Raw genomic sequence first — 19,342 nt, forward strand, 5'->3', positions numbered from 1 at the left:
AGCTCTTGACCGGTTTCGACGGTCAAGAGGTGTTTGAAATCTCATACCTCGATTGAAGCATATGCTTCAAAAAAGGCCTGTATTTGGCCTGTATGACTTCCAAAAAAAAGTTTTGATTTTTCGATTGGTCAAGCCAATCTGGATTGACTGTAGTTCTTACAAGAACTTTAGAAAATCAAATCAAATCAATCTAGCTAACTTAACCAAAGTACCACCTATAGTAAAGCTTCTTAAAACCTCAATGAAAGAAACAAACAATCCAACCAATATATAAAAAACTTTTTCTACAATGTAAGAAATACTTCAAGATGAGCATATTCTATAAATTATTTTCAAATCATTCATCTACAAACCTCTTCTGTGTGTTAATGAGAAAACACTGGTCTTGTTATTTCAAACACCACCTGTTGTTTGGTTTGCAAAACCCCCGAAAAAGCATATTTGATTTTGTTTCATTAAATAAAACTGTAGTAATCAAAGAAACAAAAAAAACGATTTTGATACGAACCAAAGAAGAACAACTATTATACATAAACTTTTCTCTCATAGAATCTCATAAAATCTTCAAAACACAGACGATCCAAAAGAACAAAGCTTTTAATCAACTTTTTTTTCAATTAATAAGATAAATCCAACAAACTTGATGAAGAAGGAGAAAGTTTATTTTCTGATAAAATGACCTGTTGCACCCTGAAATAAAGAATACCACATGAAAGGTTGAGAAAGTAATAATTCAGTATCTTTTTCTTTCCAATCACCTGTAGTTGAACATGTGAAATCTCAAATCAGTGGATTTCATCCCAACTCAGCGGTTGTGGTCGAAGATAACAGACAAACCCTCATTTTTTGTTTGTGATTCAGAATATCACCTCGCCATCCAAGGTGAAGCAGGACCTGTGGCGACACAACTCGGTGTGAATGGCTGCCGCGTGTAGTAAACCTCGCTTACGTTTTTTGGACCTCGGTCAAACATCAAACAATGCTGTGAGTGTGTGTTAACTTCAAGACATCGCATGTAACTTGACTATGCTTTCCGTAGAGTTAGCTATCGTCTTGAAAGTGTTTGCCTTGGGTTTTTTGGGACACAAGGAGGGCCACAGGGTAGCCATACTGTACGCCTTGAGTACCCCTGGTAAAACCTCCACCACTCGCCACTTTTAAAAGCCCTCGGTCGTTTTCGGTTTTAGTTTGACCTCCTAGGATATAATACAACAGATTTGAGCCGGATGTCGAACTGATGGACCACGAGGGCCCACTACTGTAAGAAATAGATTTCAGTCGATGATTCGATTATAAGTAAAAAGTAAAAGTAGTGTGAGTGAAGAGTCAAAGATACGATGAAGAGTAAATGGTGTGAGAGTGAAGTGGGAAATACGACAAACTCAATGAAAGCCAATGAATGACTACTTTATTTGAACTCGCGACCTTCCTTTGTAAAAACGTCCTTGGGTAACTTCATATCACGTTGTAGGATCCCTTGATTATCCGATCTATCACACGTCAATGTTAGTTGATATACGTTGATATTTAAGTACGGTTGGCGGAGCTACACCAGGGGGTAAGTGAGACGTTCCAAATCCAGGATCGAAAGCGTTCAGGCACGTTAAGACATTTCAATTCTTTTCGAACGTGCCCGGTAGGTGTCCAGGTTTTATGATCCTGTTCTCGTTTCCTGAACGAAAAAGTCACAGGACACGAAACGGTCTCGAACCTGTTCCAATGACTGTTCTAGCAACGCTATGGACTGTGCCCCGGACAGTTCATAGCGTGATTTCTGGAGAACGTAACTGTAGCGTGCCAGACCGTGCCCTCGCGTTGCTGGTACGTATCCATCCATTCCAGCAACTGCAGAACAAATGGTATCGATTTACCGCTTTCGCACATTGGGCGAAAGCGATGAGTTTGCGAGTTTAGTAACGGGTCGTTCAGATTGTTAAACAAGTAATCGAATCCAATTATACGTAGTGTGTATACTAGAGTGCGAGATCAATGACAATAGGGGCCTTCAAGTTAACTTCGTTAACTTTGGAATCGACTTTGGGTTCTTTGATATGGACAAGGAGCTGGGGTACAAACCATTATAGAGGTAAGCAAGTTTCGGGGACAGCTTTTGCACAATACCGCAAGCTTTTTTTTCACAAAGAGGGCTGTTGCCTTGATCACAAGGCATTTATAAAAGCCTTGCCAATTGATCTGATGATATGGCCAAGTTGAGAATGCCTAATGTGTCAGTCAAATGCTGGAAAGAAAGTATCCAGCCAATCGAGTCAAAAGACCCTGTGCTATTGATTGTAAATGCACTGGATCAATGCTTTTCTGAATCAGTTCCTTAAAATTTTGCTATATAATTCTCCCTTCTTCATCCGATTCGAATCAACTTCCTTTTTACTTCATACATCCTCTTCAACCAATATTTTTCATCATCATAATCTGATTTTGATCACACCCAATCTCGCTTCAATCCACACTTCATCCACATCAATTTCTTCCAATTTTAGACCATCTTAGAAACAATCATCATCTTCTATCCCCAACATTCACATTTCAATTCACACTTCAGATCTCATAATCTTGCTTCTTACGACTGGAATCCTCATTTTTCAAGGTGCAGCTTTTTTTTCTTTGGTTTTTTTTCCTTTAGTACTTCTGTACACCCAGGAAACTGTTTCGTAGCTGCTCGAATCCCCTTAGTTGAATCTTTTCCTTTAGTACTTCTGTACACCTAGGAAATTGTTCATATAATCTTTTCCTTTAGTACTTCCGTACGCCTAGGAAATCATTCATAGAATCTTTTCCTATAGTACTTCCGTACACCTAGGAAATCATTCATGGAATCTTTTCCTTTAGTACTTCCGTACGCCTAGGAAATCATTCATAGAATCTTTTCCTTTAGTACTTCCGTACGCCTAGGAAATCATTCATAGAATCTTTTCCTTTAGTACTTCCGTACGCCTAGGAAATCATTCATAGAATCTTTTCCTTTAGTACTTCCGTACGCCTAGGAAATCATTCATAGTGGAGAATCCGCTATCCTTGCTACTCCAAAATTGATCATATTCAAACTTTCATTTGTTTCAATCTTTACTTTCTTGATCCATTATACTGATATGAGATATCTTCTTATTGACAGATGGCAAAGAATCCTTCTCAGCTCGCATCCTTGGCTCGAAAGCAGAATGATAAGCGCCTTAACAAGAAAGTGCTACGTTCCAACCTTTGCAGAGCCATTATCCAAGAGCAACATGGCACCCCAAGCACGGCCAAAGTCCTTCGTATACATCGTAACCCCCCTGATCTCCAAGAACCTCTAATCAATCGTACCAATCTTCAAGAACGTATCATTGATCATGGTCATGTTATTCTTGTTGATGCACTCACTGGTGAATTTATTGCATCTATTTATACAATTCACAATGACGACAACACCAACAAGCACCTTAGAGATAAATTTGATTGGGCCGTACAAATCTTGTATCATCATGGCCTTGCACGCAAAAAGTGTGATATCAACAAAGCGCAGCAAGCTTTGGGTGATGCTAAGAGTGGTGAGATGTACCCTACCGGCTCTCGTGGTGGTACTGATAAAGGAAAATCTGGTGGTAAGCTGATTTATCTTGAACCCCTTTTATATTTCACTAAATTACCTCTCTTCCAGGCCCATATGTACTGAATGAGCGGACTCGGAGTAATCCTCAGCTCATTAAGCAAGATGTTGACCGCATGAAACTTATGCCTTCTATTGACAAATTCATCTCAAACCTCTTTTCATATCTTGTTCTTTCACAATTCAAAGCAAACCTCAAGATTGCAGAAGAGTACGGTATCTCCTGGGCGTCTCCCACCTTTTTCAATACACTTGACCAATCCAGCTGTGGCTCCAACCTGGTAATCACTCAAGATGAATTTGCCAATGAATCACATCAAGACCCTGATGCTTCTGGATGCGCTATTGGACTTTTCTGCCTCATGGAACATGACTCAGGTAGAGTGATTCACCCTGAGGCAACCAGTCCATCTGCACCATACCGCATCAACGGAGCCTACTTTCATCTCGACAACTACAACACCAAGATACGTTTGAGCCACCATCCAAAGGTGGTTGTATGGAATACAAAGATGCATCACCATAGCTCACATTCTCAAACTGTTAATTCTTCCGGCAAACGAGTGACACCCAAACAGGCTAATTTGACCAATTTCGGCTCATCCATTCAAGTCTCCAAAACCATTGTTGATCGAATTCGGGGTATGCGTAAGAAGAAATCTGGTATGAGTGATGAAAGTTGGAATGCTTTCAAAAGTAAGCGTGTAAACAACTATGCAGATGAGATCAATAAAAGGTTGAGTGATCTCAAGCAGGAGAAGAAGCTTGATCCTCTTATGGAAGCGCAGATACAGACCACTCTTGCTAGTCTTGTGCACTTATAATGATACACATTCTCTTGTTTTTCCTTTCATTTTATTTGTAACCCATGTATTCCACTTCATTTCGATCTCATTACATTTCATTCTAATAATCATTCATGTCGTCCTACCTGCAAAGGACTTGAACCGCCCTCTCTTACCTCCTCAGCTCTGCTGGGTGTTGTGTTTGAACATTGTAGTAATGCCTTATGTCATAAGACCACGGCAGGTTAAAAGCACAAAGACCTTCTTTCATGGAAGTGAAGAAATCCTTTCGGTGTCAATTTCAATATTTCAACGTGACCTTTTAAGTGATGTCCCCCTCAAGAATATCATTCAGCTTCAGTCAATGGTAATAAGACGACATCACATTGAATCAGTTGTTTCAATATCTGACCTCATCCACCCATCTTTGGCAATCTGACCATTCAGTTTTCTAAAGACTAGTGACTTCTGGTACATGGGCAACCGGATTTGTCTCTACCACACGGTCAGGATGGAGTCGGATGGATGCAATTGAAATCAATTTGGTACGCACTGATCAAACAATTTTTTGAACATCTGACCACTGATTTGTAATAGCTATCATGAAGTCTCATTCTTGTCCACGTCGTAGAATGAATTGTATGAAAGACAGAAGTCCGTCGAACACTGTTGTCTTTGGATCTCTATAGACCTATAGACCCCTAACTTAACAAAGTCCCTCGATGCCTCGACAGCTGTCATTCAAACTAGTTGAATCCGCATGTCTCAGCATGAGGGACTTACCCCTAATGTCTGATTTTTGGCCTGAAGGCTTAGGCCCTTCTTGGTGGAGGGCATCTTGTTTTCCTCTTTTCTGTGAGCACACCAAAGATTTTCTGCCAACCGTTCACACAGATGTGCGCTGAGTCTTGCTCCATATCGTACCGGTGGACTCATCAAATTCCCCTCGTTCTTCGCTGAGCTACATACATTTGAATTTTCGTAATTTCCACATGTAGCTTGACTATGTCCGGGGGACTGCTCACGTATAGAACCAAGAGAAGTCCTCGACCTTAGTCGAGCTACATGTCAAAATTACACAAATGCAATTTGATGTAGCTCAGCGAGGAACCAACGTTCAGGGATGCTTTCAGTTGTAAGATGTGTAGGCAGAGCGAGCGCATACGTGGCTGAGCGGTTGGCAGAAAATCCTCGGTGTGCTCGCCAAAAGGAGGAAAAGAAGATTGTCCCCACCAAAAAGAGCCTAAGCCTTCAGGCCAAAAACATGACCTTGGGGGTAAGTCCCTCATGCCGAGACATGCGGATTCAACTCGTTGAATGACAGCTGTCGAGGCATCGAGGGACTTTGTTAAGTTAGTATAGACCCAATTTTCCATGACAGTCTGAGGCATTTGGAAGCACGTGGACGCCTGTCTGGACTAGGCTTGAATGATCAACACCCTTCCAGCCTATTTTGAACATCAAAAGGAAAGTTCCCAATTCAGCGAGCCTGATTGGAAGCACTGCAGACATTATTCGGGTTCCCCAAGTGGGCAGGGAAAAATGATTGGGAGTATGATTTGTCATAAAATGGTCTATCACTCCACACCTGAGCCATAACACCCACACTACATATGTGTAGCAGGCTCAGTGAATATGTGGTTATCATGTACATACAGTTCTGCTCAGTTATCTGCTCATCAGGACAAGTTATTCATATGTAATACATGCTGTAACTTCTTTCAGATTGAAAAAAGCTTCCAAAAGATTGACTACATACACTGACTCAATGTTTTGGTGTGATCTCATCAACTCAACTGCATGTAACACACTTTCTGTTACTAAGACATAGCTTCAACAATATTGCCTGAGCAGCTACAGAATTATATGTAGTGAATTTTTGGGAAAAAAATTTCAAAGTCGAAAAAGTTACATGTGGTATAACATGTGATTTATTTATTCTGATGGGCAAAAAACTGAGCAGACCTGTATGTACATGATAGACAACTATTGACTTAGCTTGCTGCACATATGTAGTGTGGGTGAAATGGCCCAGGTGTGCAGTATTAGATTCTTTTATGAAAAACTGTACTATTAATCATTTTCCTCTGCCAAATTGGGGAAGTTGAATGATGTTTACAGTGGAAGGGCCAGAATTGTGTTCCCAATTCAGCGAACCTGATTGGAAGGGCCACGATTGAGCAACCATTGTGATTACACCAGTTTCTCATTTCCTAGGCCCGTCAGACATTGGAAAAAAAAGCCAGTGTCAGATGCCTTTAGTCAACTCAAAAGGAAATCTTCTAAATGTGACTCAGTATAATAAATGTTCCCCTGGAGCACCTCCTTGTTTCAATACAACCATGGCACCCAGTCGTATCATCCGAGGTCTTAACAATCCAGGCAAGAAAATCAAGCCGGTCACGGAACTACAACGGCAGTTAGTCAAAAGACAACGCAAAAATCTGGCGCATACAGAGGTTTCTGATGCCAAACGCCTGAAAGAACTGACTGAAAGATCCAACGCCACAGCAGGCGACGCTGTACCCATCCACCCGCTTGATCCTCTCATTGACCACGACCTATATGATTTAGCTCCTGAGGAAGCGGACGAGCTTCCAGATGAAGAGCCGGACGAAATTGACATGGATCACTTCATGCGACATCATGGTCGAGCCGTTTTGGACCCCGCCTTGGCACGGGAACGTCATTTGGCGGACCGTCTGGCCCACGAGAATCGTTGGACATGGCAGTACGCAATGATGCTACCAACGTTTCTTCGCTGTCGGTCAGAAACTTCGAACTGGGGAAAAGAGGCCAAATGGAACAAAGATCTTCGGCCGCAATGTGACTGCCCAGCGCGTACCGAGAGAGAAGTCGATCTAATTGATTTACACAGTGAGTTCAGGTGAAGACCAAGCCAAAATGTCCACACACAATATCATTAACTGAATCAAATTGCATGCAGCTCGCCGTCGGGTCAACGTCTCCTTTTGCAAGAGATGTGATTTCTCGGATCCGACTCGCCTACTGCAAATGGGATACATGGCCGCGTCACCAAAGATCCCCCGCACGGCATTTTCTTTGCGGCTCCTTGTTCACTATCACACCATCTGGTTACGCTGCGCGACGCCAATTGCAGGCTTTTGTGAAGCTCTCGACGACGTCCTAGACGACGATAACCCTGTTATCACCACTCCTAGCGGCCAAGTAGGTACACACAAAAATCTAGTTAGCCACCTGCGCTAACGCACTTATTGTGGACAGCCTCGAGACTGGCGACTTCCATTCACCGCCGCTGTTGGCGCTTACCGTGCCATCAATATCCAGATAAATAAGATTGAGAACGAACGTCTTCGACTAAGCCAACTTGGCATCCTGGCAGCCAACTGTCCCAAGTGCTTCGGACCACCGATTGGTATATCGTCACCTGAAGACCCACGAGTCATCATATGCCTTGATGGCAATTTCCAGCACAAAAGGCATGCATTGGCCAGTGTGCCTATTCCAGGATTCAACCCTCCACGCCCTGACCTATTCTTAGACCCAAAGCTAGTAGACGCCAAGCGACGATTTATGGGGCATACCCAAGAAGAGGGAGGGGAAATGGTTGTTTATCTCATTTGTAATATTCATTAAACTTACAGCAGTTACTTACTGACGCGGATGAGTGTTTCAGGATCCATGCACTGAAGCGCATACAACTGCGAACGATGTGCGAGGTAAACATCACTTTAAAAATATGGACGAGTCCGGTTTGCTCGGCATGGCATGTCGGCACGACCATGTTATCAAATTTATTAACCTTGTACAGACAGGAGAAAAGTAAGAACCATCATTATCATGTTCTTGATATTGTATCAACTCTGGTACTGATTAATCAAAATATACAAAAATCCTTGTAGAAATCATTACGCATTTGCCTTGATCCAGTGGCTGCTGGATCTATTTAAGGATGAGCGTGACGAGGAGACCAATATTAATATTCTCTACGATATTGGCTGTAATCTGGACAAGACAATAAAAAAGGTTGGGTTGATATTCTCGAACCTTTTATGCTTACAGTAATCTGACCTCTACATTGCTCTACTGTTATGCAGAAAAAGGTGTTTACCGACGAGAAACAAGCAGGACAGGTGCGAATGGGTACTGCGCTGTTCCACGCTTACGCTCATAACTGGGGTTGTCAGCTTGAGTACAACCCCAGGCTGAACCGAGGTTGGGGCAAATCCAACGGGGAAGGACTCGAACGGGTGTGGTGGAAATTGGCCCCACTGGTATCCCTTCTCCGTTATGCCACGAAGCATCGTCGGCTGGTGAGCTTGCACATGTGGACAAAACATCGTAACGATGTTTTAAAGAACCAAGCTGGTGAGTTATGTTCAAAGGTCAACTGTTTAGCAGCATTGATAGCTGAATCTTGTACGTTTCTCCCCGCCAGTGTCTTTCCTGGTAGCACACACGAAGAAGTACCAGGCTGAGCTACACAAAGCCAAGTCTGCACTGGCTAAACATCAACAGGCGAACCAAATGCATACTTATGATTATTTTGAGGCACAGTGGGCGCGGCAGCGCGAGTTGCAGCTTCAAGCTATCAACGTGAGAACCAAAGAGAAACGTGCGAGATTAGAGGTGTTGGTGCGACTCGAGGAGCAGCTGCTTGAAGCACGGTAAGCTTCGAACAATCCTTACCGGAGTCCTTTGAGGATGAATTTAATACCTCCTAACTCAAAGTATTTATATGTAGCAACGAGCTCGATGAGATGAACGCCACCAATGCTCCAATAAGAACATTCGAGCAACGCAATGACTTACTCCGCTTGCCAATGTCATTGGCCAGTCTTGAGAAAAAGGTCCACGAATTGGCTGAAGAATTTGGGAACACGGAATTATGGAATGCTCGAAAAAAAACCGGTGAGTATGTTGTTCTTCTTCTTTCTGATGAGATACTACAGTGATTTAATGATGCGTTTATTTTGGTGCTAATTGAAGACAATCGGCTCAAAGCAGCGCTTACCGTGCAAGTCGCGCTGGGATTCCTCTATGAGGCAAAATACGATGCCATTCAACAGGTTGCTGATGCAGCAACCAAAACCGGTATGAAAATGATGCTTTATAATGATAATGTAACAGAGTTCCCACCCGCCAATACCATTTTCTATCATAGGAGCCACACAGCAGCCTCGCAATGAGGAGTTGCGCAAGAAGAAAAGGGCTCTCTTGCAAAAAAAAACGAAACTTATGGGCGTCACGCAGCCAACTACAATGCTCGCTTCCGGCCTGCTGTTCGGCTACGTGTGCCGACGTTCGATGAGATCATGAATATGGATCTATTAGATGACTTCTGGGACGAGGCAGCGCTGAACCATCCTGACGAGCCTTGGGCGACTTGCCAGGCCACCAAGGATGGGATCATTGCCGTTAGAAATCTTAGGTCATCAGAAGAAGAACTTGCCCGTTTGGGGCGCGAATCCCGGCAGCTGATGCTTTGGGGATTAGACTACCAAGCCCGTGTGGACGCATCCAAGCCCAACGACGGTGAAAATTTGATACCTCGATATGTTTTCAGCAGCCTTGAGCTTTAGCTGACATTGCCGTTTGCTTGCTTACCAGGCGATGTTCGTGTGCTGGAATGGCAGTCTATCCATAGAGGCCTTGTGAAACATACGAGCCGTCTGTGGAGAAAATGGGGAGCAGGTGGTGGAGGCTTGCAGGAGGTACTCCACAGCACAGCAAAATTTGTTATAGGTAGTGCTGAGCTCGATGAGGGCCTCTTTGGAGAATGGCAAGCAATGGTATCTCGCTCATCTGCAATATGGGGTGAGAGAATGGGGGTTCATGTATTTTGGGGGGAAGAAGTAGTTGATGAATTTGAAATGCTAGTGCATAACAACATCGAGGATGATGAGTTGTTTTGATCTGTTTAAATGTAACAGGTACAAGTAGATCGTTTCATTACTATTGTATCCAATCACAGTAACATTCTGATGGACAAGTAGTATATGTCTAAAATCTTGATATTTAAATACAAATCTTTGTGTCTCAACATTCAAAAAGAAGGAAAACATATTGTATCTTAAAAAATAATTCATTAAATGTAAAAAAAGAAACATGTCTAATTGAAATCGGAAGATGTAATTAGCAATTATCAAGTAGCTAATTACCTTGAGTAAAGGGAAGAGTGACTATAATATGAGAAATTGTTTGATAGACAAGGAAATCTTGATGGTGAGTTGTTGGAGTGGGGTTTCAACAGTGAAATTGTCAATCGGCAATTTCAATGGGGGGTTGCACTTTACCCTTCTTTCTACGACCTTTTATATTATTCTGAGTATTCAAATATGTGGTGTGGACATCAAGCAACGGTTGCCAAATAGGTAACCAGCTTGAGGCGTCGGTGTTTCGAAATCGGCGCCATGTTGAGCATAGACGAGGTATTACAAGGTTGGGAAGTGTGAAATCTAGTTTTAAATGGCAGAAATGATTGTCGGCGAAAGAAAGTACTATAGGTGGGTTATTATTGTATGGTGTAAGATAGGGAAACGTAATCTGGCTGGAAGTCGACAGCTTAGGCTCGTAATAGATGACCGGTCGATCGAACGTGGTGGCTATGATACCACCCCAACTTGGCATGGTGAGCCAGTGCTCCTGGTGCGCGACAACGTTGGCTGAGCGTGTCCGGAGTCGCCGTAAGGCATCACTTCGAATCTCAGGTAGTGTACCCTGCGTGAACACATGCGGGATATGTTTCAATGGTCTCCGCCAAACGCTGGCGAACGTAAGCCCAATCGTCCTGCGGGTCGGCCAAGAGATATGGGCAATTGCCCGAAACCCACAGTGCCAATCTGGATTCTACTTTCACAGATCTCGGTGACAAAGGGTCGAAGCAAGCTGTGGATTGAATACTTATTCAACAAATCCAAGTGCGCAAGGGCCTGATCACGGGCTCGTTTGCGAGTCAGTATGGTGGTGGGAGCCGTGGTCATTGAATCTGGTAAGTTGCAAGGCGGGTTGACTGTGTGGTCATCGTCAACAATTGGAGGCTGTGGTGTGTCTGTAGCCGCTTCAAGTGGCGCCTCGACTATAGCGCCAGGAGATCCAGCAACAGGCGTGTCGCAGTGTGTTGCGTCCTTGGGTGCGCAGATGAGGTCGTCGAGGTTGAATGACGAGTTTGTGAGATCGTTGGGATAAAGGTCCTCGAAATTGTTCTGCATCATCTGGCTGGGGTCAGCGTGCATCCTTTTACATTGGTTGATTTGGGCTGTACTTACCAATTTATCCAGGAATAACTGTTGCTGGTCCAGTGGTGGAGGTGAGCTTGAACTCTTGCTGTTCAGGATCAAATTTCGCATATCGTCCTGACAACAATGAAAAGGGAAGAGGTATTCATAAGTATTTTTTCATATTTTCATTCTTTGGTATGTTGCTTACTAGCTCGGGTAGATTGCAGTCTGGAGTGAATGAATCGGGTGATGTGATATTGATCATCATGTTGACGATGTTGGGTATCTGTTTGGATGCCTCTGCGTTAGGAGGGCCTTCATGGCTGTCTTCTTGATGGCTCGAGCTGGATTGAGACAATGTGTCGTTGGTGATGATCTGCTCAATCATTAGGATGGCTTCCTGACAACGGCGTGGGGTCAAGGAGTGGAGTCGTGCTGCAAGTCTAGTGAGGGCCGAGTCAATGACGCCTGTTTTGCTGCTAGTCATCCGCGAGTCTTGCAAAGGTTCGGTCAAATGTTGATGTTCAGTGAGGGGTGACTTTGACTTTGTACAGTCAGTATCATCATCTTTGTCTTTAGTCTGTTTAAGGGAGAGGTTGTGAGGGTACGGGAGTATGGGATCTTTTGCGAGAGTCTTCTTTCGAGGCTTGACATTGAGATCGGCAGGGTGGTTATGACCAAGGTGGGTATGAATAAGCAGCCAGCACTCTTTTTCAGGAAGAAACCGGGCGCTGATCTTGAAAGGGCAGCCTATGCGAAGAGATCTGGTGCCGGAAGTCTTGATTCCACCGGAGGGATGCCCAGATCGGTAGCATTCATAGTGACAGAGGTGGCTGCCATCGTTGGAGTGACCGACTCGCATACGATAGCCGTGCTGAGTTGCTGGAAACACATTGACGTACTTGTCCATTTCGCGTCGATCAAGATCTTGAATCTCAAGGATGTCTGGTACCGAGAAGAAGTATTCTTCTTTTGTTGGGCTGGCTTCCATTGTTGGGTGGACAATGTTGCTCGGAATAGATGTGGTGGTGAGAGTTGAGAATTGAACAAGTGACTTTCTTGAATGGAGGGGAAGGACCTTTGTGAGGGAGGATGATTCTAGGGTTTGAGTAGTGAAATTTCGGTAAAGTGCGACTAATTGGTATGCTGGTGATTTGGTTCGCACTGGTGGTGAGATGACTGAGTTGGGTGGTGAGTTTGGGGCTTGGGTAGTAATATTTGAGGTAATGGGTATGCGGGTAATTTTGATGGATTGTGGTGGTGAGATGTTTTGTTGAGTGGTGAAACTTGCAAATGTAGTGGTGAGATAGGTCAAAAAACCCAATAATATATTGGGTGGTGAGATTTATGGGTTGGGTGGTGAGATCCTTTACTGAGGTGGTAAAATTATCTGGTCAGGTGGTTACATTGAGCTTGGTCATGACGGGACCCAAGGTCCCTGCCTTGCAAATATGGGGACTTGAAGTATTTTCTAGGTCACCATAGGACCAGCTATGTTGCTACGAAATTCTACATGCTTACAAACGGATTCTGATGGATGATGCGGGAGTCCGCTTCCTTGGGTATACTCGGAACGTGTTAGTCCACACAGGTGAAACCTGTGGGGAAAAAGATTTTTTCCATTGTTTCCAGGATGTACTTTTGGGTATATTTCCGGATGGGTTCCTCAATTGGTGCTTGCCCATGCATCTTGTTAACTAGGACCAGGAAATAAGAGAGTTTCACAGGACCATATCGCCCTTTATCGTGCGGGAAAATCATGAGACCTTTTACACCAGACACTAGAAAAGCAACAAGAGGTCCAAGAACATGAGACGGGATGGAGCCTGTACCCAGTGTTTTGGTCATTGCCTCGTATTCTGAGAGGAGCTGGTTGTGTCTATCAGCTGGTGTTTGACTGAGATGCAAAGCATGGTGAAATTTTGCTCGTAGACTGGCAACGGCCTCAAAGACTGTGTAAAGACGATTGACCATCCCAGCCATCACTCCCATACACTCTGCAACAGTTTGAGTTTGCTGCTTAGTCTCGTGAAGGCTTTTGAAGTGATGAGCAGCTTGAAGACACTGCCCAATGTTTTGGTTTGGAAATTGAACTTCAGGAAGAGTGTAGTCCACCGGAAGCTCGTTGGTGTCCATTCGGGCAAATGTCACAGCTGCAACTATCATCCGCACCGCCTGGTTTATCCGCTGTGCACCTGGACTGTAGAACAAACCCAGAATCTTGTGCATGTAGGAGGTTTGAGCTGTGGCATCCATGGTAGTTGCCAGCTCGTAGTCGGGTAAGGTGAAGTTGAAAATGTTGGGGCGATGCCACGGCGCTTCGCCAGCACTACGCACAAGGAGTGAGTCTGGAATAAATAAATGAAATCAGCATCAGTTGTCAATGGTAACAAATGAAAAAATTACTCACTGGGGTTTTTGGCAAGCCACTTGGTAACTGACAACTTGTTTTTCACCCCAAAAGCCTCTGCTTCCTGGACAGGGGGCTTGGCCGGCAAATTGATGCCTTGTTTGCGCCAAAAGAGCAAGTTTATCGCAGCCCGGTAAACTTGGGGTACATCTTGTGTCACAAGTTTGTTCGCCTCAATCAAAGCTGAAGTGAGACCAAAAAGAGGAGACTGAGCCATCATCCATAGGCCGGTCGGGGCAGGTTCCTGGACTGATTGAGGAACCTGCTCATCTTGAGAATGACCGGTTGAAGAGTCGAGTTTAGTTTTCTTTGGATCAGGAGTGACTTGCGAGTTGGCTTCAATAGGCCTTTTAAGAGGCATCAGAGTGGAGGTAGACTGAGAACTGGACTGTTGGGATGATGTTGATTGTTTGAGGAGCCAAGGGTTGACACCTGGAGGAGCAACTTGAGGAGGCTTGACTTTCCGTTTTAGGAGGGCAACAACACCTCTTAACTTTGCTTCGACAGACTGATCACAGTGAGCATCCCACCCCCGGAAAGCTCGAACAGGTGCAAGCCAATGTCAAAACAGGCCGTCGATACCGTATTGTCCTCGGTGAAGGGTTCAAGGGAGGACATCAGGACCAATTTGTGCATTCAAGATGACATCAACTTGATCCCAGAGTTCGTGGTCCTCGTAGGGCTCCTTCGGCCTGAAAGAATGCCTGAATCGCTTGTGGAATTTGCTGTCCCGTTCGGCAACAGGGAGCATGGTCTTCTTGGCTAATGTCTCGATATCAGAGAGTACCGCTTCCAAAGAGTCAGGAATCGGTTTGGGATACGTTGTTGAAGGACTAGGTTGCCAAAGAGTAGGACTGGGCTGAGAATTGGTAGAGGCTGGATTGAATAGAGGCACACGAGTTGGGCTTGAGCAAGCAGGAGAATTGGAAGGTCCCGGAGCAACAGAAAGGATCTGTGTTGGTAGAGGTAGGTTGGAGGCGGGAGGGTTACCTGCACGCTCTATATTCAGCTATTAATCAATCAAAGGATTGAGAGATTTGAGATTTGAGCGTACCAGGAGTCTTTTGAGAAGGGGTTGGAGGGAAATTTTCTTTGTCTTGATCCTTGTCAGGGGCTTTTTTCTCTATAATTACAGCAAATAAAGAAAGAAATTGTATGCTGGTCAGTAGATTGATCAATCACACATCAGGATATAGAAAACATACCGGGAGTCTTTTGAGAAGTGGTTTGAGGTGGATGGTCTTCGGCTTGTTCCTTGTCAGTACCTTGTTCCACTATATGTGCAGCAGGTGTTGAAGAGTTCACGAATCAAATAGAAAAATTGTACGTTGATAAGTATATTGATCAACCACATATGAGGATCAAAAGAAATCAAAGACATACCAGGTGGCTGTTGGGGAGTGGTTTGGGGTAGAGTTCCCAAATTGCCTTCGAGTGGATCCTCATCAGGATCAACAACCGTGTCTTCATTAGAACCAGGATGAGGAGCACCGGCATTTGAAGTGGAAGTATTGCGTTGGTCTTTGGCTTGATCCTTGTCAGTACCTTGTTCCTCTATATATGCAGCAGGTGTTACGGAATTCATGAATTGAATAGAAAAATTGCATGTTGATCAGTAGATTGATCAATCACAGACGAGGAGATATCAAAGACATACCAGGAGGCTCTGGAGGAGAGGTTTGGGGTAGAGTTCCCGCATTTCCTTCGAGTGGATCCTCATCAGGATCAACAACCGTATCTTCATTAGAACCAGGATGAGGAGCACCGGCATTTGAAGTGGAAGTATTGGGTTGGTCTTGAATTAAATAAAAAAATTGTATGTTGATCAGTAGATTGATCAATCACAGATGAGGAGAAATCAGACATACCAGGAGGCTTTTGAGGAGTGGTTTGGGGTAGAGTTCCTGGATTTACGGTGGTTTCATTAGAACCAGGATGCGGAGCATGGGCATTTGCAGTGGAATTATTGCGTGACGTATTGCCGGGGTGAGTGGTACTGGGTAGAACAGCCTTTTTCAGGATTACGAGAGCACCTCGTAACTTGGCTTCAAACGGCTTATCACAGGCCTCATCCCATCCACGGAGAGCTCGTGCTCGCACTAGCCAATGTCAAATCAATCCATCAATACCATAGCGGCCTAGACAAAGGGTTTGGGGGAGAACATCACTGCCAATTCGTGCGCTCAAGTAGGGGTCAACCTGATCCCAGAGTTCGTCGTCTTCATAAGGCTCAGTGGGAAAAAAGGATCCACGGAAGTAGTCATGGAACTCGCCGTCAGGTTGGCCGGCAGGTATACTCAAAGGTTCAAGAGCAATAGTCTTGATTTCAGAGAGTACCTCTTCCAAATAGGCAGGCATAGGGTTGAGCATAGGCGGTGGGTCTTCCATACGTTCTGGCGGTGGGTCTTCCATACGTCCTTGGGCAGAGGGAGTTGGGGATGGGGAACGCTGAAGCTCTTGTTGGACCGTCCCAAAGGGCACCACTGACAATTTCAATAGTTTCAGGAGCGCCTCAAAGCAATCCATCATCCCCATGGTGTCTGAAGCTGTCCAGCGAGGATCTCTTCTGACACCAGCGAACCAAGAGAATATGAGTTGATAGGCGTTGAATCCACTACGCAGGAACTCTCGACGGAATCTGTCCGATGGCATCGCGGTATCCCAAGCTTCAGTGACATAGTCAACTAGAGGGGAGTCGAGTGGTTGGTCTTGAGGTGGATGCTCGAATGGAGTGCTAAAGAATTTATAAAAGGTATCGGAATCGTCCTCTACCATGACAGGTATAGAAGATGGTGATCTGCTGTATTCCACAATGTCGTTAGATACCTTCGCAAATAAGGCATTGACGTTGGCGGCCGAGGTTGCTGGATTCGGAGTGTATACTAGGGGAGGAGAAAGAGATTTCGTAGCTCGACGAGGGGAACATCGTCTAAAAGGGGGTCGGTAGTCGGCAGATCCAGAAGCAACCATTGAGAGTTCACCCCTCTTCTTGGCCTCGCGCGGCAACTTGGGTCTGGGCTCAGGGGTGTTTGATCCAGACACTTTACGAGACTTCGAAGTCAATGTCTCGATTCCAGGGGGACGACGTAACTCCTTCGACAAGCCGGCGGTAGCCTCAGGAGAACCTTGCCTTTTGCCGAGGGAATTCGCAGAAGTTGATGTCTCAATTTCAGGAGGACAACGTAACTCCTTCAAAGAGCCGGAGGTAGGCTTAGGAGAAGCTTGAGGGGGAGCTCGTTGTTTGCCGAGGGAATTCGCCGAACGCTTGGGCGGGAGGATCACTTGCACCAAAGAGTCAGGATCGTTTTCAAATGTGCCATTCCTGATCCCTAAAAAGAAAAGAAGCCAGGGTAAGCCAACGCAGCCTGGTTGCAGCGATGTTAGGTATGACTCACGGTCTAGCTCCTCTTGTACTCGGTTGGCAGCCTCCTGGAATATATCGTATACTGATAACGAAATGTTTTCATGTTCAATTTGTTGAGTAAGCCACGCGAGTTTCTCTTCTAGTATAGCCTCATATTGCTCCACCGTGACCCACGCAACCTCCCCTTTCCGAGTCTCTGCTTGGCTATTCCGAAGCGCAGGGGTTTGATGACAAGAGGTTTGATCTACGGTGAGAGGTATGTCAGCGTGAGATCAGTGCTCCGGATCAAAGATTGAAATGGAATGGAAGACTTACTAGATTGATTGAGAGGAGTGGTTGTGGGTGAAGGAGCCTGGGGAGCGGCGTCAGATTCGGACTCTTCCTCGGTTGAGTCTGCCTGGGATGGTTCGGACATGACCAAGGAATCTAGACAGGATATCTGAAAGTAAAGAATGATCAGCAAATGTTGGTATTCAAGTCTGAGGTCGAAAGCATGGCGAAGGTAAAATACTTACAGTTGTGAAATGCAACAAGAAATCTGTGTGGTGCTATGTATGTAGTGCACAATTTGATCAAGATTTATCGTGATCAACGTGAAGGGTATGGTGATTGGATTGATCTGGTATTGTGAAGAAAGTGAACTAGACGTATGGTGATTGATGAAAGCAGGTATGGTGAAGGTGATTGATGGAAGGCCAGATTCTAGACGTATGTGATTGATGAAACCCGAGATTCCGAAATGGAAGTAATTGCTAGGTAAGTAGATATGGTGAAGAAATTAATCGAGATCCATGTGATTGACGTGATTGGGTTGAATGTGACTGAAAGGAATCTTGAACAAAACTGATCGACGTAGTTGAGTTGAATGAATGTGAATGGAAGGTATCTCGAAGAATACTGATTGACGTAGTTGAGTTGAAAGGCGTGAGAATGGAATGAAGGAGATAAAAGAGGAAGAGATTGGCAACAATCGACGTGGTTGAGTTCAGGAGTGTGGGAGTGAAACTTGTTTCACATGTCATGAATTTATATGGATTGATTTGGGGCCTTGGGTTTCTTGCGGCCCCGGGCACTCGAGGCCAGCAGGTGGCCTCTTGCATAGCTTCAACACATGATTGGTTACAGCTGTATACATAACCTCCATCACGTGATATGTAACACATGTGTATAAGTGCCTATATACACCTGTGTAGTATGTGTGTGTAACGTGACCCCGGGGCCAAGAATCACGAATTCGAGGCCAGCAGGAGGCCTCCTGCATACCTTCATCACATACACACATGTGTATGTAACAAGAGCCCGGGGCCAAGAATTGCCAATACGAGGCCAGCAGGAGGGCTCTTGCATACCTTCATCACCTGTTCTGCTACACATGTGTATGTAAGATGACCCCGGGGCCAAGAATTGCGAATTCAAGGCCAGCAGGAGGCCTTGTTGGAGTGTATGTTGTTATGTGCTCACGTAACTGTACCAGTACAACTTTATATAGGGGTTTTATTCCGCTATGTTGATACTAGGAGCCATACCTGCCTCCCCACATGATTGGCATACAGCGTCTGTAGCTCACACCCCGGGCAAACAGGTGACGCTACATATGTAGCGTCGCGCGGACGCTTCGGGGCCGAGTCTGTGGCGTCACCTGCTGCAGCCAGCGGCGTCACCTCGAATTTTGTAGCGTCACCTACCCAAACTCAGCGTCACCTACTCAACTGTCGCCTCTTCCCATTGATCCTTTCCCAACATCAACCTCCAATCCACAATGGCACATTCAAAGAGTAACTCCAGCAAACTGGACAATCACCATCCTTCCAAGGAATGTATGGAATTGCCACCAGGTGACTGATAGTGATACCACTTGATCATACCTTAACTTCTTTGACTTTTATTGATAGACAACACTGTCTTTCGCGTTATTTAGGTCACGTAATCTGGTAGATAGCCGGAAAACAAAAGACAACTCCAGGTTTCAGATTTTCA

The 19,342-nt window shown here is 44.9% G+C and overlaps 3 protein-coding genes across 3 annotated transcripts; 2 read left to right on the forward strand and 1 right to left on the reverse strand.

The window, feature by feature from the left end:
• Nucleotides 1-3,130: 3,130 nt before the first annotated feature.
• On the forward strand, nucleotides 3,131-4,828 carry MELLADRAFT_114445 (uncharacterized protein; the record flags this gene model as incomplete). Its single annotated transcript, XM_007419373.1, has 3 exons — nucleotides 3,131-3,599; nucleotides 3,656-4,300; nucleotides 4,605-4,828. The coding sequence occupies 3 exons, from the start codon at nucleotides 3,131-3,133 to the stop codon at nucleotides 4,826-4,828; spliced, it is 1,338 nt and encodes a 445-aa protein (XP_007419435.1).
• A 1,903-nt stretch (nucleotides 4,829-6,731) lies between these two features.
• MELLADRAFT_70083 (uncharacterized protein) lies at nucleotides 6,732-10,286 on the forward strand (the record flags this gene model as incomplete). Its single annotated transcript, XM_007419374.1, is given in 9 exon segments — nucleotides 6,732-7,266; nucleotides 7,337-7,578; nucleotides 7,636-7,977; nucleotides 8,730-8,790; nucleotides 8,810-9,038; nucleotides 9,116-9,282; nucleotides 9,361-9,465; nucleotides 9,625-9,906; nucleotides 9,982-10,286. 9 exon segments carry the CDS (start codon nucleotides 6,732-6,734, stop codon nucleotides 10,284-10,286), a joined length of 2,268 nt encoding a protein of 755 aa, XP_007419436.1.
• Nucleotides 10,287-11,117: 831 nt separating this feature from the next.
• On the reverse strand, nucleotides 11,118-14,362 carry MELLADRAFT_79844 (uncharacterized protein; the record flags this gene model as incomplete). Its single annotated transcript, XM_007419375.1, has 5 exons — nucleotides 11,118-11,585; nucleotides 11,640-11,726; nucleotides 11,800-12,877; nucleotides 13,231-13,939; nucleotides 14,002-14,362. The coding sequence occupies 5 exons, from the start codon at nucleotides 14,360-14,362 to the stop codon at nucleotides 11,118-11,120; spliced, it is 2,703 nt and encodes a 900-aa protein (XP_007419437.1).
• Between the last annotated feature and the right edge of the window lie 4,980 nt (nucleotides 14,363-19,342).

This window comes from Melampsora larici-populina (assembly GCF_000204055.1).
Source record: "Melampsora larici-populina 98AG31 unplaced genomic scaffold MELLAscaffold_171, whole genome shotgun sequence".
Lineage (NCBI taxonomy): Eukaryota > Fungi > Basidiomycota > Pucciniomycetes > Pucciniales > Melampsoraceae > Melampsora > Melampsora laricis-populina.